Raw genomic sequence first — 25,138 nt, 5'->3', positions numbered from 1 at the left:
ATTTATTATATATATAATATTCTGTCTACATGTATGCCTGCAGGCCAGAAGAGGGCACCAGACCTCATTACAGATGGTTGTGAGCCACCATGTGGTTGCTGGGAATTGAACTCAGGACCTCTGGAAGAGCAGACAATGCTCTTAACCACTGAGCCATCTCTCCAGCCCCCATTTGATTTTTGTAAGTACCATTTATAATAGCATCATCAAAAAATGTGCTATAAATCCAATTTATATATTTATGTAGTAGTACATGTTACATAGAAAATACTACTTAAAGGTTTTGATTAAAACAAAGAAAGAATGATTACTTCAGGCAATAGCTATGCCTGTGAAGAAGAAAAAGGACATAACTGGCAAAGTTCTCGTCAGGACTTCTGAGGATAATCTGAATGGCATGAGCTAAACTTTTAAGTGATGTATTTATGCACTCAGGTTTATTGATCACATTTTAAAAATGAAACAGTCCTGAAAATAACAAAGCCACAAAAAAGCTTTTCGATACCATTATGACTTTCAGCATGAGTAACAGTAATACTTAATGCATATTTAGAGTATATTGATTATTTTAAAATGAATATTTTTTTAATTTTATAACTAAAGTACTCCCAAGATATCATTGCTTTGCTAGGAGAAAGAGAGAGAGAGAGAGAGAGAGAGAGAGAGAGAGAGAGAGAGAGAGAGAAAGTATATTTGTATGGTGTAAATTACTTTTTGTGTAGAACATTTTACCAAAGTAATATTTTTTATATAAATCAGAGAAATGTGTTGTTAATCTAATATACAGTTCTGGAAAAGTTTATGAACGTGGAAGTCACAAAATGAACCCATACAAGTTTAGAATTATGAATAATAAAGGGTTATTTATTTAGGGGAGACTTACATATCACTGTCCTAGATAACAGTCCTCACAGAAGGGGAATAGAAACAGATCTAGCAGCCCGAAGCAAGATCCAGAAGCAAGAGAGCGAGCACACAGTTTACAGCTGCATTTATTGTATAAGAGACCATGCCCAAAGGGGCTGGTATCTTAAAGGCTATTGGCTGAAGAAGAGGAAGGAGCTCCCACAGCACTGTCTCTTAAATGCTATTGACTGAAGGAGCAGAATGTTCTGTGGGACATTTCCACAGCACTTCCCCCTTTTGTTTAAATAAGAGAGTTCCAAACCCAATACAAAACTATATACACTAAGAACAGATATCAAGTATAAGATTAGAATTACAACCAGCATATTAAGTAAAGAACATATACTAAATGTTTTAATAGACATTCTATCCTAAGGAATCTTGTATGGCTTGACTAGATCATAAGAGGGTGGTAACTATGACTATCTAATTTTCAACCCCATTTGTAACATGGAGGGTCCTGTTTGTTGTTGGGGTTTTTGTCCTGCCCAGTACCCCACAGCTGGCAAGCCCCAAATAAAATCACACATAGGTCACCATAAATTATAAGCTGATTGGCCCATTAGCTCTAGCCTCTCACTGGCTAACTCTAACATCTTGAGTAACCCATTTTTCTGATCTGTGTTAGCCATGTGGCTCAGTACCTTTTTTCAGTGGACAGATCACATCCTGCTGCTTCGATGGTCTGGGCAGGAGAGGGAGGAATCAACTTCCTCCTTTCCAGAATCCTCCTGTTCTCATGACATCATTTCTACTTCCTGTCTGGTTTTCCCGCCTATATTTCCTGCCTGGCCAATCAGCGTTTATTTATAACATGATTGACAGAATACGGACAATTCTCCTGCACCACCAGTTGAAGGCTTGAGAAGGGAGAAGTGCAATCAAACAGCTTCCAAAGTGAGCAATATATGACAGAGTCAATTAGCTACCTGAGCAATCACCCGACTTCTCATTTGCAACGTTGAAGCAACCAACTTTGGCTAAGGCCTAGAGTAACTGACAGACCATTTTCAGAGGCAGGAAAATTTTCAGAACCGTCTTACCCCGTCTTGGCGAGATTTGACAAGTCTGTTTTCATGTGTCCTGCTTATCCATTTCTGGATACCATGTACCTTGTCAGTGGTTGAAGTATAGACAGTTCCTTGCCCAAAGACCAATTGTGCAAGAAGAAAACAATCTCTGAGTGGAGTGTCTTTGGTGCTCACATTCTCTCAGGAGTAGGTTGATGCTATCAGGAGCAGTCATGTCTCATGTCATGAGAACCCTAAGTTATTTAAATGCCATGTTCTAGAGATCTTTGAAGTGGTTGAAGATTACCTATCAAAACAGAATACAATCTCTATGTATCTAAAGAATCTAATTAATCTGATTGTATGTACAACAAACATGAATGACTATTGACCTATCATATTTAATACCTGTATAACTTAAAGACTAAAACTTCATGTCAGAGTATTACATAATCTGTAAATAAATGAGGACAATGACCTCAAAATCAAAATGGTGTATAAGTATCTTGATCAGTGGTAGGAATAATATATAATGCAATATTAAACTATATCCTAAAGGTTGTATCAATATACAAGATGTTCTAAGCAGAGGTATAAGCATGCATATATACAATCTGAGAGAATAACTTTGCATAGGTGTACAAATATTATAAACAGAAATAACAAATATAATTTGAACTTTTATCAGTATACAAAACACTATGCCAATGTAAATTATCCATAAATAATAGTTCACAAGTAATTCACTCTATTACCCACTATTATTATCCCCCTTTTTTTAAAAAAATAAATGAACATTGTTTTCACTCCAATCCTATGTCTAATACAAGTAATAATCAACAACCCCTAAATGGTGTTCCCAACCCTGAGAACAAACTTTTTTTGGGATAGGGGCGTCAACCTCTAGAATTGCTTCCCGCTGTCATGGGGGCATGTTCTCTTAATGGGATCTTCCAAAAGTAAAGTGATGGTTAAGTTTCAATATTACTGTCTAGTATAGTTGCAAACGATTTCCAAGCAGTCCATAGGGTTTTTTCCCCCCAAAAAGTTCTTATTTGGAGTTCTAGCTAGAATGTCATGAGAAGGTGCACCATTTCAGCAGGTAGTACCCAAAAGAACAGTCTTACAGCACTGCTATCAGCATCATGATGCCATCTCAACCAGGTGGAATTTTTGCTGTGGGGCCCCATCTTCTTCCAGGAAAGTCTATTGTTCATCATGGAAAACCTAAACATTATTCATAGAAACATACATTCAATAACAAATACGATATAGACAAAATAGACATAGAGAAAGTAAAATTTTTCCTTCTGTCCCGTACCAGATGACACATATCAATATGACACAGAAACTCTGAATGTACCTTTTAACAAAAAGCTTGGATTTAGAGAAGTATGGAGCCATTGTCCAACTTCAAAACCAATTGAATATATATGTCTGTGTGTGTCTAAATATATATGAATATATATGTTTAAATTTTGTATATCCATTACCTGACCTTATAATCCATATTCCTTTTTCTAGATCCTTAGTGAATAATTATTTTTCCTTCTATCAGCATTCAAACATTCAGGGTCTCTTGAATTTTTGAAGATGTGTATTTTCCTGAAAAGATAAGAGCAGAACCCTGCCCCAACCCTGTATGCTTTTCTTACCACTTGTTTGGTGGACACCGTTTTGGATGAGCTGTCATTTCTCTTTTTCAAGAGGTTTCTCCTTTACAAAGCAAATCTTTACTAATTTTGATGGTATCCATCATTTTTCTTCTGTGGAAACAAGAGTGAAATCCCTTCCCCAGCGTAGCACATCTTCTGTTTTCCATTGTGAGGTCAACACATCCTTGAAATATACTGACTGATTCAATTCAGAAGTTTTTTTCCATTATCCAATGCCTCTCTGCTGTTGTTGTTCCTTTCTCAATAGTGTTAAGAAAATTCAATGTTAATAAAGCATTATGCAATCTTTTTATAGGGTATTTTCCATCCCTTTCTGTTTGTTCAGCATTTCCTTTGTAGTACAATTTGATCTTTCTAAAACTGCATTACCTGTAGGATTATTTAGTATACCTGTAATGTGCTTTATATTATAATAAGCAAAAAACCGTTTTATTTTCTTAGATACATATGCTGGACCATTGTCTGTCTTTATTTGTGCAGAAATGCCCATGATAGCCAAAACTTCTAATAAATGTGTGATTACTGAATCAGCCTTTTCTGAGCTCAAGGAAGTTGCCCATTGAAAACCTGAGTACATGTCTATGGTGTGGTGCACATACTTTAATTTACCAAATTCTTCAAAGTGGAACACATGCATCTGCCAGGTCTTATTCCTTTGAAAACCCTTTGGGTTACTTCCTGCAGGCAATGGTATTTGATTATAGAGAGAGCAAGTAGGACATCTCTTTATAATCTCCTTAGCTTGTTGCTATACAATAGAAAACTCTTTCTTTAAACCTTTGCTATTGACATGAAGTTTTATGAAATTCAGAGGCCTGCAACATACTTCCAATCAATAATTGATCAATTTCTGCATTACCTTGTGCTAAAGGATCTGGCAGACCCATATGGCATCAGATGTGTGCTATATATATAGGACAAAGCCTATTCCTGATTATGTCTTGCACCTGAATGAATAATGAAGTTACAATTGCCTCCATCAGTGCAGCTTCTGGGACATGGTCATCCTCGATGAGCAGGACTTCAGTAATGGAAATGCTATTGGTCACCTATCCTCCTGGAAAGAATTCCTCACCCATATTCCTATGAGTACACTCAAGACTCATATCATCTGGTGTAAATTCAGCAGTTTCAATATGCAAAACAACTCTTTCTGCATGTTGTAACTATATTGAGAGGTTCTTTAAAATCCCTTAGTACCATAAGAATAGTGTATAATTCTGACTTCTGGACAGACTTTTAAGGGCTTTGTTCCACCTTACTTAATTCTTCTGATTTGTAACCTGCCTTTCCTGATTTATTTGCATCAGTATAAAATGTACAGGCTCCAGTTATTGGTGCAACACATACAATTCAGGTAAGAATCTAAGAAGTTCTCTTTATAAAGTTAAGTCTTGCTTTGGGGGATAATTGCTATTAATTTCTCCCCAAAAATTAGCACAAGCCCTTTGCCAGGGTTCATTGTCTTCCCATCATCAGCAGTAAAAGGCACTATAATCTCTGCTGGGTCTATACCTGCTACCTGCTAATTAACAAAGTCTTAATTTACATTTTATAATTAATTCAGAGACCTTTTCCACATAAGTTTTTAATTTTTTACTTGGCTTACGTGGTAAAAAGATCCATTCTAAGATAATATGGTCCCTCTGCATTAAAATTCTTGTAGAAGAAATTTTGACTAGAATACAATTAAGATTGGGATTCACCCTACCCACATGTGCCTCCTGTAATTTGTTCTCAGCAATCATCAATTCCTTTTCTGCTTCAGCTGTTAATTCTCTGGGACTATTCAAGTCTTTATCACCATCTAAGGTTTTGTTTAAATGAATTATTAGATCGGTGTTATCCCAACAGCCAGTCGTAGACTGGAGTTGTCTTCAAATAATCTTTGAGTTCCCAACCGGTCTTTCCTAATTTGTGCCTTTTTTGTTCTAATTCTTCCAAACTAATTCTGTATCCTAGGTAATTAACATAATCTCTTCCAAAATGTCATTCATGTTATGGTAAATTACAGACTTAGGAAATTGCTTACGTGTTATTTCCAATGGCTGGCTGACAAAGTATTGGCACAAGGTGGGACTATGAGCATTCCCGTTGGGAGGACACTCCATTGTTATCTCCTACTAGGCTGGGAATTGTTGTAAGTAGGCACCGTTGAAGGCAAACTTTTTTCTATCCTTTCCTTATAAAGGTATAGTTAAGAAACAATCCTTTAAATCAATAACTATGAGAGGTCATCCCTTTGGTAACAGAAGGCAGAGAAATTCCAGATTGTAGAGGTCCCATAGGTTGAATATCTTAGTTGACAACTCTAAGATCTGTCACCATTCTCCATTTTCCAGATTTCTTTTTAACAACAAATACAGGAAAACTCCAAGGGCTGGTAGATTCTTCAGTATGTTGAACATCTAGTCACTCTTGTACCAGCTGTTCTAAAGCCTGCAGCTTTTCTTCAGCTAGAGGCCACTGTTTAAACCATATTGGTTTCTCAGTGAACCATTTTGAAGGCAGGGATGTTAGTATCTCTGAAAGTTTATCAATTGCTTTGTGTTCTTGTATAGCCTGAATGGCTGGTGACCATTGCATACATATAATATCTTCTAATATTTTCCCCAGAATCATAAGTTTTTAGGGGCTACAGGAATGTTAATCTGGGTATTCCATTGCTACAATTGGTCACTGCAATATTAGCTAAATATGGCCTCAGTCTTCCTTGCTGTCCTTCTGGCCCTAGGCATTCAACCCATCTCTTGCTTTGTTTTACCTGAGATAGGGTTCCAATTCTTAGGATCTAAACATCTACATCTTGAAGAGGCTAATTCAGATGCCAAGATTCTGGAGTAATGATACTTATGTCCGTACCCATGTCTATTAATCCTTCAATAAAAATGCCATTTATACATTTGGTGTTTGATCATCTATAGACGTCTGCCAGAATATACGTCTCCTGTGTCCTAAGACAGTTTTGATCCATCCTCCATTATTCCCTCATTCAGATCAGTATTGATTTTTACAGTAGACATTGGATTTTTTAATTTTCCTGGTGAGACATGTTCTCCACAGTAACTGGGAATGACTGGATCACATTTGTCATGTGGGCCTGCAAGAGGCCCCCCCCCACGGCGTTTCCCGATGGTATCAGGTTTCCTTGTTCATCTTTTGTTGACCTACATTCATTGGTCCAATGTTGGCCTTTGCTACACTTCCTACGTATACCTGAAGGCTGAGTCTTCCTATTTCTGTCATTCCCTGAGGAGCCATTATTCCTAAACATCCATTGTCTACAATCCCTTCTCAGATGTCCCATTCTACCACAATTACAACATTTGGTATTTTGATGGCTTCTCTTACCATTGAAAATTGCTTCTCCTACCCAAGCTTCAATACCATAGTCGAGTGTCTCGACATACATTGTATGCAAGACCCATTCATTCATGGGTGCTGAGCTGATCTTTAAAGGCCCAAGGATCCTTTTGCATTTTAAGTTGGCATTCTCATAAGGAAAGATTCAATTATTATATGTCTGTCTTCGGATAAGTTACCCCTATTTGTACAGCCCTACTTAGTCTTTGTAAAAAAAAATAAAAAAAAAGGTCAGTAAAAGTTTCTCTCTGACATTATGTAACCCTAAGATATGATTCAACTCTCTTTCTTGTTCCTGAATCCTGTCCTAAGCCTTTAAAGCTGCTGTTCTACATAGGGACAAGGTGTGGTCATCATAAAGAGCTTGATCCTGAGGATCAGAATAAAGTCCCTCACATAGAATTGGATCTAAGGAAATCTCAAGTCCTTTTGCTTTTTCCTGTAGCTCTACAATTTTAGCTTCTTCATTAATAGCCCCTCCAAAGCAACTGCAGTCCACTTTCTAGGACTGCTGAGATTGACTGATTCCAGTCTTGTGGCGTTGCTTTATACTGGAAGCCCACATTTTGACCAATTCCCTAACAAAGGACAAATGTGGCCCTTAAGCTACAATTGCTTGTTTAATTTCCTTTAGATTAGTTATACTAATGGACTCCCATGAATATTCTTTGACAACCTTTGGGTATTTGTGGCTAGATACTCTTTCTGATGTTATCACCACAAAGGCAGGCAGAACTCTCGGGGAGCTATCCTGGAGGTTTTTCCATACTGATGAGGCTAAATTTTGTCTTTGTACCTTTTGTCCCTGGTTCAAATTCGATAAGTTCTCCATCTTTTCAAATCTATTTACCGCTGTCTTTTGTAATATCTGGATCTCCTATACAGTATTCTGTTCTAATGCCCTTATTGAGGATTTCAAGGTATAAAGTCTGTCCAGTAGAGATAATGTGTCATCATTGGACATAATCTTTATAGCATACATATCATTTCCTAGAGAGACAGTCTATCAGTTAATCTGTCATACCCCTTTGACAGTCTGATTAATACATTCAACAGTATGAATTCTCTCAAACAATTTTTCAGCACCCTCTGTCATTGACTGGTTTTTTTTTTTTTTTATGGCTGTATCCTTCTCCAGAGTACTGAATTTTCCTTTTAGTAAATTACCATCAGTCTATACCATTTCTAAAAGTACCTCATTTGACTGAGTTTTGTTAGTTAAATTGTTCGTATCCTTCAGAATCCTGACCTCTCCTTTCAGAAGATTTGTATCAGTCTGTAAAGACTGTACCATTTCTAAAAGTGCCTCATCCTTGGCCCTATTATCAAGCCATATTTTTAAGGAGATAATATTGAAGACAAAACTAATCCCCAGAATTAAAAATAGTGATGTAGGTGGGAAATCATATAAGTCTTACAAAACCTCATACGTGATGTAAGTAAAAAGGCTATTGAACCCTTGAAAGGTTAAATTGTCCATGATCTTGCCCTTTTAAATTATATTAAATCTTACCTGTGGTTTAATTAGCTGAAACAGGTGCAATAACCATTACCTGCCTGTAGGTGTCACGGCACACTCAGAGCTGCATGACTGGCTTAAATATATTTTTATAGTTAAAAGCTGAAAGATGTACTCAAATTAAAAAGTTATTTAATATAAATTACAGACTATGTGCTCCCCAGATGTCCCTGATTGGTTGGCGGCCACACAAGCACTAGACTAGCAAATGCAGACAAATTGTTAGAAGCTGTGGAACAGCTGTCTCAGACTTGGGAAGCCCGTGTCTCACCTGAGTTTCTGCGGTGTGAGCTGGCAAGAGGCAGGCGGTGGGATGCACGGGGTCTTAAAGCTGCTCCAAGGCATGTAATGAGAAAATATAAATAACCACGGTCAGTCCGTAGCAAGAAAAGCCTCTGCGTGAGAATATCTATCTGTCTGTCTGTCTGTCTGTCTGTCTGTCTATCTATCTATCTATCTATCTATCTACCTACCTACCTACCTACCCACCCACCCACCCATATATATATGAACTGCTGGCTTCGTGCACAAGCAGCTGCTGAGGCGGGCTGAGGGAGGACTTGCACTGAGCTGTGCGTGCTCCAATCCTGGCGGAGGATGCACGGGTACTCAGCGTTGGAGATTCTAAAACCAAATGGTTGGGCGCCCCATGAAGGCAGAAGTCACAAAATAATCCCACACTCATTCAGAATTGCATATAATAAAGAGTTATTTATTTAGGGGAGACTTACAGATCACTGTACTAGATTACAGTCCTTTGCACAAATGGGGAAGAGGAACAGAGTCTAGCAGTCAGAAGTGAGAGCCGGTAGCAAGAGAGCAAGCGCCAGCTTTACAGTTGCATTTATAGGATAAGAGACCTCACCCTAGTGGGCTGGTGTCTTAAAGGTGGAAGGAGCTCCCACAGCAGCGCATTGTAAGTGCTACTGGCTGAAGGAGCAGAATGTGCTTCCACAGCAATTTTATAATTAAGTAGCATTGTATCAGGGTAGTGAATACCAGAACAAATGAAAGTTTTCATATTCTTAAGAGAGGCACTTCACAGTCTACATGTTATCTTTTGTATTTGTATAGATAAACCTGTACAGTCAACCGATTGGAGTTCTTACGAGTAAGCCAGGCATAGTGACACACACTGTATTTCAGCACTCTGGAGATGGAGCCAAGTCAGGACAACCACTAATTCAAGGCCAGCTTTGGTTTCTTGGTGAGTTGCTTTCTCAGCATACAATAGCAGAAACACATTAAGTTGCTAAATGCTTAGATCCATACACAACAAACCAAATTTTTTTTTTACTGAGAATTAATAAACTACTCTGCACTCTGTTAAAACAAAGAGTAAAATAAAATCTAGACTGTTCCTGAAAAATGCCAGAAGAATTTATAATATACTGCGAAAAATATTAAATGTGGGAAATAGGATTTGCTTCTTCAATTTGAAATGAGACCATAAAGATATCTTTAAAGATGTCAGACTAAAATGTCAACAGTTTTTTTGTATGTAGTATGTAGTGTGATCAAATTAATGTACTAATATTTGGATGCATACAAATACATATAGACATGCATAAAGTAGTTATTTGACAGTGATAGTCTTCAGGTAAACAGACCGGGGTTTTTTTTTTTTTTTTTTTTTTTTTGTGATTCTTTTAAAGTAAGGGTTTCATGTTCCACGAGCAGGTCTCTACCTCACTTTGTAGCCTATTATGGCCTTGAACTCCAGAGCGTCCTTCTCTGCCTCCCAAAGGCTGGTATTACAGGTTCATGTCACCACACCTGGTATATGTGAGTCTGGAAATAAACCTGTGACTTAATGCAAGATTGACAAGCATACTTCCAGCTACATTCTGAAACTCTGGGTTTTGTTTTTGCTTGAGGGAAGTCAATATTCATATTTTTTAAATTAATATGAATATTTTTGTGTATTTAAAAATTTTAAAGCCAGTAACAGAAATGTCAGTAAACAACTAATTTGTGGCCTTATTGAAGATGTACTTCTGTAGTAAACATAATTCCTGCTTTCTGGCTTGGCAATGTCTCACCCTGAGGGTTGGTTAGTTAGTTGGAAGCAGCTTTTAAAACAGTGAAGTCTGCATATTGAAATCACTTGAATGGCTTTAAACACCAATGCTTAGGTACTAGCTACAACCCCTGTATATCCTTTCTAAAAATTTAATCCATCCAATAAGATTCTTTGAAGTTCTCTAGACTACTAGGATGTATAACCATGTTTGAGAATCACTATTTTATAAGAAACTTAAAGGATTTTCCATCATTCCAGTTGTTCTTTTTGAAATTGTTACTTCCTTGTAAAATAATTCACTGCACAGCATGAATATTATTTTTCAAGTGATTTTTAAAACTATGCTTGTGTAGCCAACCTTTCCTTGAATAAAACGGGTAATGTCTACATCCTCTGCATTTACATTTCTGTCTTCTATGTTCTCACACATTCCGTAAGGAATAGAATAATTATACCTCTGCCCCATACAAAAGCTTTTAATTATCAGTCCATTTATATTAAAATATAGCTTCCTTATCTTATCTGTGCCAGACTGTTTTCAGTTTTATCACCTGTTATTCAGTGCTAAGAATCTACTGTGATACATACTTACCAGCTCCTCCACAAGACTCGTGTTTTCATATCTGCTTTTGTTTGTACTGTCTGCTTTAATGGTAGTGTTGATCATTATAGTTCTGCTATTGTGATGAAATACCTGAGAAAAGGGAGGAAGGACTTACTTTTGCTCAGTTTCAGAAGTTTCAGGCCCCAAAGAATCAGGACTATGGCAGCACAGTTTGTCGTGCCATATAGTAGTAGAGGAGTTCTGTTTAACTCAAGGTGACAGGGAGGCAAAAAGAGAGTGAAGAAGGGACTAGGGTCCCAGTTTCCTCTTTAGAGGGATATTCCTCTATGCCATAATTCATTCCTAAAAGTTTAACAGGCTAATCGTCTTTGGGGGACAGTAACATGGGGGCAGTCACATCACAGCAACAGTAATTTAAGAATAGATACAGAAAGGGTGCTTAGTAGAATAGAACCTTTTAGCATTGAACCCCTTAAACAAGGTCTATTATAGATACTTTACATAAACTTCCTTATAGCATGAATAATAAAAACCCTGAGACAGATATTGGGGTTCATCCTGAAGATCAGAAAAGCAAAGCAGCCAAGCCACTAAAGAGTTCTTACCTCTACGAAATCTTCAGATTGGAAGAGAGCCATTTCTTCACTCATTCCACCTTACATTCCTCTCTAGTGCTGGGAGTAAAGATGTGCACTACCACTACCCTGTCTCTATAGCCAGCTAGTGTGACTGCTGGAATTAAAGGTGTGTGCCACCACTGCCTGGCTTGTATGACTGACTAGTGTAGCTGTTTTGCTTTCTGATCTTCATGCAAACTTTATTTATTAATATTCAAATATCATTGTACTTTCTCCTATGATTTTATACACATGTCTGTAAAATAATCGTTTTCCTTAATGTACAGATGGGAAGTTGATATTTTCAGGGGTAAATACCTTGCTTAAGAGTAGTGTTAGCAAACTCTACTACCAAAAAACAATAAGAATAACCGGAGTAAACAACAACTGGTCATTAATATCACTTAATATTAATGGTCTCAATTCACCTATAAAAAGGCACAGGCTAAGAGATTGGATACGAAAACAGGATCCAATATTCTGCTGTTTGCTAGAAACACATCTCAACCACAAAGACAGGCATCTACTCAGAGTAAAAGGTTGGGAAAAGGTCTTTCAAGCAAATGGTCCTAACAAAAAAGCAGGTGTGGCCATACTAATTTCCAACAAAACTGACTTCAAACTAAAATCAATCAGAAGAGATCGAGATGGACACTTTATACTCATAACAGGAACAATTCATCAGGATGACATCTCAATCCTGAATATCTATGCCCCTAATATAAAAGCACCCACTTATGTAAAAGAAATATTTCTAAAACTCAAGGCAGACATAAAACCACACACACTAATAGTAGGAGACTTCAACACACCTCTCTCTCCAATGGACAGGTCAATCAGACAGAAACCTAATAGAGAATTAAGAGAATTATTGGAGGTAATGAAGCAAATGGACTTAACAGACATCTACAGAACACTCCACCCAAATAGGAAAGAATATACCTTCTTCTCTGCAGCTCATGGAACCTTCTCAAAAATTGACCATATACTCGGAAACAAAGGAAACCTCCACAGATACAAAAGAATATCAGTGTCCACCTGTGTCTTATCAGATCACCACGGATTAAAGTTAGATGGCAACAACTATGCTACCCCCAGAAAGCCGACAAACTCATGGAAACTGAACAGTCAACTACTGAACCACACCTGGGTCAAGGAAGAAATTAAGAAAGAAATTAAAGTCTTCCTTGAATTTAATGAAAATAAAGAGACAACATACTCAAACCTATGGGACACGATGAAAGCAGTGCTAAGAGGAAAGTTCATAGCACTAAGTGCCCACTTAAAGAAAACAGAGAAAGCATACATTGGGGACTTAATGGCACACCTGAAAGCTTTAGAAAAAAAAGAAGCAGAGGTGCCCAGAAGGAGTAGAAGACTGGAAATAATCAAACTGAGGGCAGAAATCAACAAAATAGAAACACAGAAAACAGTCCAAAGAATCAATGAAACAAAAAGTTGGTTCTTGGAGAAAATCAACAAGATCGACAAACCCCTATCCAAACTAACTAAACAACAGAGAGAGAACACGCAAATAAATAAAATCAGAAATGAAAGGGGGGACATAACCACAGACACAGAGGAAATCCAGAGAATCATTAGATCTTACTATAAAAGCCTGTATGCCACAAAACTGGAAAATGCAAAAGAAATGGACATTTTTTTAGATAAGTACCATATACCAAAGCTAAACCAAGACCAGGTGAATGATCTAAATAGACCTGTTAGTCGCGAAGAACTAGAAACTGTTATCAAAAATCTCCCTTCCAAAAAAAGCCCAGGACCAGATGGGTTCAACGCAGAATTCTACCAGAACTTCCAAGAAGAGCTAATACCTATACTCCTTAACGTATTTCACAATATAGAAACAGAAAAGTCATTGCCAAATTCCTTTTATGAAGCTACAGTTACCCTGATACCAAAACCACACAAAGACCCAACCAAGAAAGAGAATTACAGGCCTATCTCACTCATGAATATCGACGCAAAAATTCTCAATAAAATACTGGCAAACCGAATTCAAGAACACATCAGAAAAATTATCCATTATGATCAAGTAGGCTTCATCCCAGAGATGCAGGGCTGGTTCAACATACGCAAATCTATCAATGTAATCCACCATATAAATAGACTGAAAGAAAAAAACCATATGATCATTTCATTAGATGCGGAAAAAGCATTCGACAAAATTCAACACCCCTTTATGATAAAGGTCTTGGAGAGAATAGGGATACAAGGGTCATACCTAAATATAATAAAAGCTATCTACAGCAAACCGACAGCTAACATTAAATTAAATGGAGAAAAACTCAAAGCCATCCCACTAAAATCAGGAACAAGACAAGGATGTCCACTCTCTCCATACCTCTTCAATATAGTGCTTGAAGTTCTAGCAATAGCAATAAGACAACATAAGGGGATCAAGGGGATTCGTATTGGAAAGGAAGAAGTTAAGCTTTCGTTATTTGCAGATGACATGATAGTATACATAAGCGACCCCAAAAATTCTACCAAAGAACTCCTACAGCTGATAAACACCTTTAGTAGCGTGGCTGGATACAAGATCAACTCCAAAAAATCAGTTGCCTTCCTATACACTAAGGATAAGGAAACAGAGAGGGAAATCACAGAAGCATCACCTTTCACGATAGCCACAAAGAGCATAAAATATCTTGGGGTAACCCTGACCAAGGAAGTGAAAGATCTATTTGACAAGAACTTCAAGTCTTTGAAGAAAGAAATAGAAGAGGACACCAGAAAATGGAAGGATCTCCCTTGCTCTTGGATTGGGAGGATCAACATAGTAAAAATGGCAATTCTACCAAAAGCAATCTATAGATTCAATGCAATCCCCATCAAAATCCCATCAAAATTCTTCACAGATCTGGAGAAGACAATAATCAACTTTATATGGAAAAACAAAAAACCCAGGATAGCCAAAACAATCTTATACAATAAAGGAACGTCTGGAGGCATTACCATCCCTGACTTCAAACTCTATTACAGAGCTACAGTATTGAAAACAGCTTGGTATTGGCATAAAAACAGAGAAGTCGACCAATGGAATCGAATAGAAGACCCTGACTTTAACCCACAAACATATGAACACCTGATTTTCGATAAAGGAGCTAAAAGTATACAATGGAAAAAAGAGAGCATCTTCAACAAATTGTGCTGGCAAAACTGGATGTCAATCTGTAGAAGAATGAAAATAGACCCATATCTATCACCATGCACAAAACTCAAGTCCAAGTGGGTGAAAGACCTCAATATCAGTCCAAACACACTGAACCTGATTGAAGAGAAAGTGGGAAGTACTCTAGAACACGTGGGCACAGGAGACCACTTCCTACGTATAACCCCAGCAGCACAGACAGTAAGGGCCTCATTGAATAAATGGGACCTCCTGAGACTGAGAAGCTTCTGTAAAGCAAAGGACACTGTCGCTAAGACAGAAAGGCAACCCACTGACTGGGAGAAGATCTTCACCAACCCCACAACTGACAAAGGTCTGATCTCCAAAATATATAAAGAACTCAAGAAACTAGACCGTAAAAGGCTAATCAACCCAATTATAAAATGGGGCACTGAGTTGAACAGAGATCTCTCAACAGAAGAAGTTCAAATGGCCAAAAGACACCTAAGGTCATGCTCAACTTCCTTAGCGATCAGGGAAATGCAAATCAAGACAACTTTAAGATACCATCTTACACCTGTCAGAATGGCGAAAATCAAAAACACCAATGATAGCCTTTGCTGGAGAGGTTGTGGAGAAAGGGGTACACTCATCCATTGCTGGTGGGAATGCAAACTTGTGCAACCACTCTGGAAAGCAGTGTGGAGGTTTCTCAGGAAATTTGGGATCAACCTACCCATGGACCCAGCAATACCACTCTTGGGAATATACCCAAGAGAGGCCTTATCACACAACAAAAGTATATGCTCTACTATGTTTATAGCAGCATTGTTTGTAATAGCCAGAACCTGGAAACAACCTAGATGCCCTTCAATTGAAGAATGGATGAAGAAAGTATGGAATATATACATATTAGAGTACTACTCAGCAGTAAAAAACAAGGACTTCTTGAAGTTTGCAGGCAAATGGATGGAAATAGAAAACACCATCCTGAGTGAGGTAAGCCAGACCCAAAAAGAGGAACATGGGATGTTCTCACTCATATTTGGTTTCTAGCCATAAATAAAGGACATTGAACCTATAATTCGGGTTCTTAGAGAAGCTAAATAAGAAGGAGAACCCAAAGAAAATCATATAGGCATCCTCCTGAATATTAAACTTCATCAGGCGATGAAAGGAGACAGAGACAGAGACCCACATTGGAGCACCGGACTGAAATCTCAAGGTCCAAATCAGGAGCAGAAGGAGAGAGAGCACAAGCAAGGAACTCAGGACCGCGAGGGGTGCACCCATACACTGAGACAATGGGGATGTTCTATCAGGAACTCACCAAGGCCAGCTGGCCTGGGTCTGAAAAAGCCTGGGTCAAAACTGGTCTCGCTGAACATAGCGGACAAGGAGGACTACTGAGACCTCAAGAACAATGGCAACGGGTTTTTGATTCTACTGGACCTATTGGTTTCGTGGGAGCCTAGGCAGTTTCGTGGATGCTCACCTTACTAGACCTGGATGGAGGTGGGTGGTCCTTGGACTTCCCACAGGGCAGAGAACCCTGATTGCTCTTTGGCCTGACGAGGGAGGGGGACTTGGTTGGGGGAGGGAGAGGGAAAGAGGAGGCGGCGGTGGGGAAGAGACAGAAATCTTTAATAAATAAATAAATAAATTAAAAAAAAAGAGTAGTGTTAGCAAGTGTGACATTTCACTTATCTGACATATTTTTCATTTCTTGCTTTTCCCTCCCCTACCTCAGATTGCCCATTTGATGATCATTATGAGTTCTTCACATATGTAGTGTGCACAGACATTTAATATTTTCAGCATTGATTTGAATCCTTTTCTTTTTAAAAGATTTATTTATTTATTATGTATACAACATTCTGCCTTGATGTATGCCCGCATACCAGAGGAGGGCGCCAGATCTCAGTACAGATGGTTGTGAGCCACCATATGGTTGCTGGGAATTGAACTCAGGACCTCTGGAAGAGCAGCCAGTGCTCTTAACCTCTGAGCCATCTCTCCAGCCCCGATTTGAATCCTTTTATAGCAGAAAATTGAATAATTTTGGAAGGTAGAATAATTACCATCTCCACTTTCTGTTTGATCAGCGTTATTATTTTTGCTGTTTTTATCTGAGTATCAATAAGTTGTATAGTTACATATGTATTTATATTTTAAGTCCTTTTCTACTAAGTACTTAGCAGTTTCATTTTTCCTGAACTGTATTTCTTAATTGAAGAAAACTTTTTGTTCTTTTTTTTAATAATCCACAAATTGACTTAGTAATAACTACATGTAATTCACTGGTTTGTGTTTTAGTTGGGGTTTTCTAAAGGAACAGAACTGACAGAATACTGTGTACCTGCACGTGTTTGCATGTACATGTTGTGTGTGTGGGGGGGTGTTAGAATGACTTACAGACTAATCCTTGTAGCCCAACAGTAGTTTATCTTTGGACCAGAAGGTCAAGAAGCTTTTAGCTGTTCAGTCAGTGAGCCTGAGTTTTCTTGGAGAGCTGCTTGTCTTCCATCTGCATTAGGATTCTGAAAAAGTCAGTTCTAATGCTGAATACCTCAGCAACAGAAAGGTGACTTTCCAGCAGGAGTGAAGATGAGAAGGCAAAAAGCAAAAGCTCCCTTCTTCCATGTGCTTTTATGTGGGGTCCTGCCAGAAGGTGCAGCCCAGTGTTAGGGTGTGTCTGCTCACCTCAAATTGTCCCCAGGTATGCCCAGCTGCTTAGCTTTTATTTGATTCTTGATGTCCTTGGGTTGACAACCAAAATTAGTCCTCATGAATTACAAATGTATTCAGCCATAAAAGTCAGTGAAATTGATTCCTGCTCATGTGAAAAGTTTATATATATAAAAGAAACTTTTCTAGATAAAATACAGCTGTGTAACCTTACAGTCTTTATATGGGAAAATGTTAAAATTTAATAAGAGGTTAATTTGACCAGTGTTAAAAGTATGGCAAATTTGACAGCATGTAATATTGTTTATTTTCTTCATCTGCTTCACAGATGTTATTAATATTTGTAATTGGCAACGTTGGATACTGCTTTGTAATTACTGTTACACTCTAATTTGATTACTTCTCCTTCATTAGAATGTGGAACATGTAGAAGTATTCAAGAAGTGGCTGAAGGAAAAAAGTGCCACTGCCTATCAGAAAATAACACAAAACATGGGAAATACAACCACCAAATTCCGTAAAGCTCTCATCAATGGTGATGAAAACCTCGCTTGCCAAATATATGAAAATAATCCTCAACTAAAAGAATCCCTTGATCCAAATACATCCTATGGAGAGCCCTATCAACACAACACTCCATTACACTATGCTGCTAGACATGGAATGAATAGAATATTAGGGTAAGTATTAACTTCAACCCGTTGTTAAGTAATCAGTGGAAAGGAAAATGTTTGTGATATTTGAAAATGTATACTGACATGTTTGTGTTACATGATACTATTATTCTAGGTTAAGTTTTCTAAAACTGAGGGTACCCAAATAATTTGATAGGATTGTGATTTAGTATGATCTTTTGTATTATCTCTAAATCAGACCAAAAGTGCTAATAGTGCTTTGTTGCTTTGGATGTATTGATATCCAGAGTGTAATGTTGAAAATACATTAGATTACAAAAGAATACTTTCAAGGGTCAGAGTGAACAGTAGTCAAACGGACCGTTGGAGATCAGTGTATTCTCCCAATACACTGAAAGTGATTAAAGAGATTAAGACTAATTTAAAGACATTTTGCATTAGAACTGGGGGGAAAAGTAACTATTAGCAGTCACTAGTTATAGCTCTTCCTCATTATCAGAGACTTATAAAACTAAGAATTCTGATTACTGGAATTGAGATCTGAGTCATAGATTTGCTCTGGGTTATAGGTATGACATCTTGGTCTTCCCAGAAGGTCATTAATAGATAACTGTCTATACATAGCATTATTAGTTAGCTGGAGGCTTTCTGTTTAAAAAGAACAAAAAAGTGACACATTAGTGTCCCCTCACCTAAGGATCAGTCCAAATGGATCTGTCAATCAACTGGTCAAGAAAATCCTCTCAGGGAAAAACTGTCTGTTACAGAGAATTAAGAAATAATACAAAAGTTGCCTAAATTATAGAATGACCTCTTTGGTCATTGTTCACATTGCTTTGCAATAATCCCTTTGGACCATTATCTGTCAACAAACCCTCTGGGAGGGAAGGGGCCTCATGGGCTCTTCTCCTACTCATGATAAAATACTGAGTAACTCAATCTTGTGCAAGTCATGTGCAGATCAACACAGCTTTAGTGAGTTAAGGAAAAGAGTACTATATTTGCTATGTCATGTCCAGAAAATATCTTTTTGCTGCATATCTCTTTGTCTCCTGGCTCTTGCATTCTTTCCACTCCTCTTCTGCAATGCTCCCTGAGTCTTACAGGGGGTGATCCGTATCCTGATTGAGGCTGAACATTCTATTGTCACTTATTTTCAGCATTTTGGACAGTTATGAGTTTTTTCATTTATTGTTGCCCACTGCAATACAGTACTATTCTCAAATGGTGAATGACAACTGAGGCCCTAGGCTGGCATTTTCTCAAAAACTAATTAAATCTTTCAAGTAAAGCAACTGCTAATCATTCTATAATTTAGGCAACTTTTGTATTATTTCTTAATTCTCTATAGCAGACAGTTTTTCCTGAGAGGATTTTCTTGACCAGTTGATTGACAGATCCATTTGGACTGATGTGTTACTTTCTTGTTCTTTTTTTCTCTTTTCTTTGATCTTTCAAGTGAATGCTAAAATTTTGAAAGACTCATTCTTTATGTTCAACTTGACAACTTCTGAGTTCTTACCTTCTAATAAAATTGGTAGAGATAAAAACGAATGTAATTTATTATATAATAAAATTAGAGTGTCCCTAACTCAGTGAATCAATATATTTCACATTTGTTTGATTGTTTAAAGTTCTGCATTTATTAAAATTTTTTAAATGTAACTTAGACCATTAGACTTTTAATTAACACTGCAAAAAGTTCATTCATACAATTTTTAACTAACCTTTAATAATCTATCACTTGTTAAACTTTTGGTATAGTATCAAATATGAGTATTCAGCTATTTAAAAAGGCAATTTAAAATTGCCTTCCCATTTTCTAAACTATTTTTTTGTTCATAAACTATGCTCAATCAAAACATGTGTTAAGACAGATTGAGTCTTTTGAAAAACTCTTCTGTGGTGTCTAGAAGCTAAAGTAGGAGTGGACACCATGCCCCATCCCTAATCCAGAAGCAGTCTTTAGTTTCCTTCAAGTAAGTCTCAGCAGGGAAACAAACTATCTACTGCTGCATGCCCAGCAGTAGGTGACCAACAAAAGAATAAACTCAGTGGCCTCTTTGGAGGTTCCTTGAGTCATATGGCATGTCAGGGCTTTTCCTTTATTTTCATTTTTTTATTTCTGTTAATTTTTTTAAAGTACTCTTTTGGATTAGAACATCCTCTATCCCCCTCCTTCTTTCTGCTTTCTTTTTTCTCTTCCTTTTCCTTTTCTATTTTTATTCTCATATACTTTATAGACACTAACGTTCATTTTTCTTGTGTATGGGGCAGTCATACATGTGCCACAGCCCATGGTGGAGGTCAAAGGACAACTTTGAAGAGTCAGTTCTGCCATGAGTTCTGTGCCCAAAATTCAGACTGTCAGACTTGTGTGATGAGCTCTTTGCCGTCTAAGCCATTTTGCGGCTCCCAGTCTCCTTAACTGAATGAATTAGTCATACAGACACTTCAATAGAAGTTGGATTTTTAGTTCTGAAGTACAGCTTACCTTTAAAATTGTTATCTTTGTATTTTTAGGTTGGAAAAAGTTGTTTTTATCATTCCTTTTCCTTTCAGGACTTTTCTCTTTGGTAGAGATGGAAACCCCAATAAACGGAACGTACACAATGAGACATCTATGCACCTGTTGTGTATGGGGCCTCAAATCATGATATCTGAAGGACCCCTTCATCCTCGCTTAGCACGGCCTGTGGAAGATGATTGCAGGAGGGCAGACTGTCTGCAGATGATCTTAAGGTGGAAAGGAGCAAAGCTTGACCAGGGTGAATACGAAAGAGCAGCTATTGATGCTGTTGATAACAAAAAGAACACACCCCTTCACTATGCTGCAGCCTCAGGGATGAAAGCCTGTGTAGAGGTAAGCCTGGTTTCTTTCCAATTTTCTATGCTAGAAAATGTGTGCTGATAATATGTGGTCGTCAGTGTTTGCTTTGTCTTAGAAGTTCTTACCTCTTTATTCATTCTAAAAGAACTTTATCAGTAAAGTTATTTCATTATATTAGAAAACAACAACAACAAAAACCCATGCAGCTTGCCAGCCTTTTGAAATATAATGTAATCAAGATCAATAATGTTAACATCCCCTAAGATAAAGTACTTTTTCAGTACTCTCATACTGAAAATAATAGGGTTTGGGTTTCTTTTCTCTTCTTTTGCTGATTTTTAAAATAACTTATAAAACTTACATATCTTTTTAAATCTAAGATATTAATCTTTTTTATTGATTTTTATTTAGCTCTACATTTTTCTCTGCTCCCCTCCCTGCCTCTCCCTTCCCCCTTTCAACCCTCCTCCAAGGTCCCCATGCTCCCAATTTATTCAGGAGATCTTATCTTTTTCTACTTCCCATGTAGATTAGATCTATGTAAGTCTCTCTTAGTGTCTTCATTGTTGTCTAAGTTAAGACTTACATTATCTTAAATGTGGGGGGGGGGAATGGCATGTACGACCTATCAATATATTTGAAATGTTTCTGCACCCCTATAAGCCTTTCCACTGACCAAATCAGACCAAATCAAACCGAATTAGAAAAAAAAAAAATTACTGGATACAAATGCTCCCAGATGGCCCTCCAGCCCCCCAGAGAGGAGCTGGGGAAGGAAGACCAGAAAACCACATGTTTGTTCTCTAGGGTACAATTTAAATACCCTGTGGGCGTGGTCTTGAGCATCTCTGGGGAGGGGTCATCCTTTGGTGGGCTTTTTCAGAGATGGAGTCTAGACTGAGGCAACTCCCAGGGGAGGGGTTTGGAATGGAACTTCAACTTGGACATTCCAGACTCTTTGGATATATGAATGCCAGGGGCTGTGGTATAGCCTAACTCAAACATTTCCAAACTTTGGGTATAGGTGCATTGGCTCAATTCTGGCTACTTCCTTCGGGCATGGAGTGATGTGGGGGAGGGGAGAGTTGGGAGTATGTGGGTTCACGCTCAGCAGGAGGTGTGGATGGTGAGACATCCAATAACTACCATCCTGGAAACCTCAAGGCATCTGTTCCTTGAGGGAGCTGAGAAGGCAGGTTGCTAGTAGAAAAAAAGAGATTGAACTGCCAGAAAGAATGGGATGGAGAAGTGCCCTGGTTGTAAAGGAGAGGCAAGGGTAAATGGATGAGATGAGAGCAGATGTGCCCTTTAAAACCAGATTTCAGTTGCTGGGTGGGTGCCCATTTGAACCTAGAGAGGTGATACCAATGGTGAAGTCCCAGGAGCTGGTGAGCTGGTATAGGTGCTGGTATTATCTGGAGAACCCACTGCAGGTTGATCTTGGCCCAGGCAGGAGTAATGATGTATAAAATAAGCTTGAAAATGGGTGGGGTGAAAATAGGCTCCGGAGACCGTTAGTTTCCACTAGACCGGATTTCTTGATGCAGCAGCAGAACTTTTCCCAGGAACCTGCAGGTTTCTGTAAGACAGCTGGAACAGATTTATATCTTGGTGTCATAGCAAAAGGCTAGGGCTTTAGGTTAAAAAGCATGAACATTTTAGAAGACAATTAAAGAAAATTGGAAATTCTGAACCTCTGAAGATACACCTGAAACCTTTTAAATTTTGTCCTATGAAGCCTGTGAAAGAGGCACACCTGTCTGTCCTTTAGCAGGAAACTTAAATAATGAAGTAATGAGCTACCAGCACCCTAAGTCATCAAATGCCATTAGACAGATTGGAGAGGGATAAGTAAGTGAGCAGAAGTGAGACAGCTTTTTTCAGCTATGCAGGCAATCCCAAATCTTTCTGTGGCCTTTGATGAAGCAGTACTTGCCTTTAGCTGCTAATCCCAGGAGGCCTGACAGATTTTTCTGTGGGGGTAAGGTTCAGTCTGCCTGTCTTGGCAGGATTAGACAGTTGATCTCCCAGTATATATCGAGGAAGCTGATGAGGCAGCTTTTTGCTGTGTGGGTGACTTTGCCATACCCAAAGGCAAGCCTCCAGGCAGGGTCTTTCAAAACTATGTATCTTCTTGGAAGAGCTACAGGGTGGTGCAGGAGCTGGCATCTCTCTCTGTCATAGGAAGCTCTTTCGTTAAATGCCATACTGTCGGATCTGTAAAGACGCTTGAGAATCAGGGCACCATTACCTGTCAGGTGTATCTAAATTTAGACATATAGTTTACCCAGTTAGTTACAACATATAGAAGCAAGACAATTAGAAAGGATATTTTAGTAAGCCAAAGGATAGTGGAGGTGGACTGTCTCCTTGGTAGGACCAGCGTCCATGGGTACTCTTACCAAAGATGATGCTGAGGTTTCTGTTTTGACTTCAACCAAAGATAGTGGTTATTCATGTATTTGTATTTTTTCAGAGCTGTTGTAGTAATCTGGACCTATAAGTTTTACAGATTTTAAAACAAGCACACATATATACACAGACATAAAACAAGCATACTTTATTTACACACATTATTTACACACATATATATTAACAGACAGACGAACAAAACAGCTTAAAAATCCTGGAGTAGGCTGCAAAAGCCAGGTGAGCACACAGGTGGTTCCATTGAGGGCCAGATCAGCAGATGCTGTAAGGGAGAACAAAAACATAAGGACAGAATGCTGATGCAGCTCAGAGTGGGAGGACAGGGAATGGATCCAATGCAGGGAGAAGCCCAGAGTGACCTGAGCACACGCCAGAAATGCACACAACAGCAAACAGTGAGAGAAGTGGGGAAGGGGGTTGAGGAGGGGGAGCAGGAGAACCAGCATCCAGAAACCGTGGGCATATGGGGGGGGGGTTGTTTAATTGTTTCCACACCGGCAAAAAGTTTTAGGTGTCAAGGATGTACAGTGTTGGATAGCCCAATTTAAAAAGATATTGTAACAGGCCACCCAAGGACATTTGGGGATCAGGCCTCAAATTGTAGATACCCATTTTGCAAGTCTATGCTGAGACCCATAGCCTAGTGTAATACATCCCTTGTGGTAGACTTTGGGTCAAAAATAAACAGAGGGTGTGAGAAATACCTTGAACAGGACGTCTCCTGAAAAAGGAATCTCACAGGACAAGGCAGGCCCTTTCTTTGTCCCTGTAACAGGTCGGGAGCCTGGCAGGCTGTGTCTTTGGCAGGACAGTCCGAAAATCACCTGAGGCCAGGGGCCTCTAAGGTTATGATTTAGAACTTGGAACTTACCCGGACAAAGCCAATCTTAGCCTGGCAGAGAGCAGGTGTGAGGAGAAGGGTGTTTTCTACCATGTGCTTTGGCTCCAATGGGAGAAATAGTCTCCTCCATGGGACCTCCAGATGAAAAGTTTCTACACCCCGATAAACCTCTCTACCAGCGCAATAATCCAAATCAGACCAATCAAACCGAATTAGAAAAATCCCAGGTTTAATGGATAACAACACTCCCAGATTGTCGCAAGTTAGTTCGGTATGATAAATAACCAGACCAGCTCAAAAACAACAGTTATATTTTAATAGTTGAAAAGGGGGAACTCACGCTACAAGAGTGGGATGTCCAAAATCCAAAATGGCCCAGCAAGCACCGTGCAGAGAGAGCCCCGCACCTGCATCTCTGGTTTTTCTCTCTGGGCTCCAGGCGACCACACCCTAACCAGATGTGATTGGTTGAGCTTCCCCATCACCAGATGGCTTTCTAGCCCCTCAGAGAGGAGCCAGAAAAGGAGAAAACCATGTGTTTGTTCTCTGGGATAAAATTTAAATACCCCCTGGGAATGGTCTTGAGCATCTCTGGGAAGGGGTCATCATTTGGCGGGCTTTTTTGGAGATAAGAGTCTTGACTGAGGCAATTCCCGGGGAGGAGACTTGGGATGGAACTTCCACCTGAGCAATATTATCTTTACTTGATTTGTTTATTAAATAGGTAACTGTTTTTTTTATTGAGAATAGGAAAAAAAAATTTCCGCCTCCTCCCAGCCTCCCATTTCCCTTCCCCTCCCCCCACTCTTCTCCCCCTCCCCCCACTCCTCTCCCCCTCCCTCTCCAATCCAAAGAGCAGTCATGGTTCCCTGCCCTGTGGAAAGTCCAAGGTCCTCCCC

General features: G+C 38.7%; 1 protein-coding gene across 6 annotated transcripts in view; it reads left to right on the top strand.

The window, feature by feature from the left end:
* Ankib1 (ankyrin repeat and IBR domain containing 1) overlaps positions 1-25,138 on the top strand; it is a 134,635-nt gene that overhangs the window by 16,329 nt on the left and 93,168 nt on the right. For 5 of the 6 annotated variants that reach the window (XM_050129980.1, XM_050129979.1, XM_050129981.1 and 2 more), the window contains exons 2-3: positions 17,918-18,183; positions 20,701-21,001. In XM_050129980.1, coding sequence (XP_049985937.1) covers positions 17,996-18,183; positions 20,701-21,001 — 489 coding nt within the window. In that variant the 5' untranslated portion in view covers positions 17,918-17,995. Of the gene's footprint in view, positions 1-9,548; positions 9,682-17,917; positions 18,184-20,700; positions 21,002-25,138 lie in introns of all 6 variants that reach the window. The other variant, XM_050129977.1, reaches the window with a different exon arrangement.

This window comes from Alexandromys fortis, unplaced genomic scaffold (genome assembly GCF_014885135.2).
Source record: "Alexandromys fortis isolate MF-2015 unplaced genomic scaffold, M_Fortis_MF-2015_v1.1 scaffold_310, whole genome shotgun sequence".
Taxonomy (NCBI): domain Eukaryota; kingdom Metazoa; phylum Chordata; class Mammalia; order Rodentia; family Cricetidae; genus Alexandromys; species Alexandromys fortis.
This window is presented reverse-complemented; position numbering and strand designations above follow the sequence as displayed.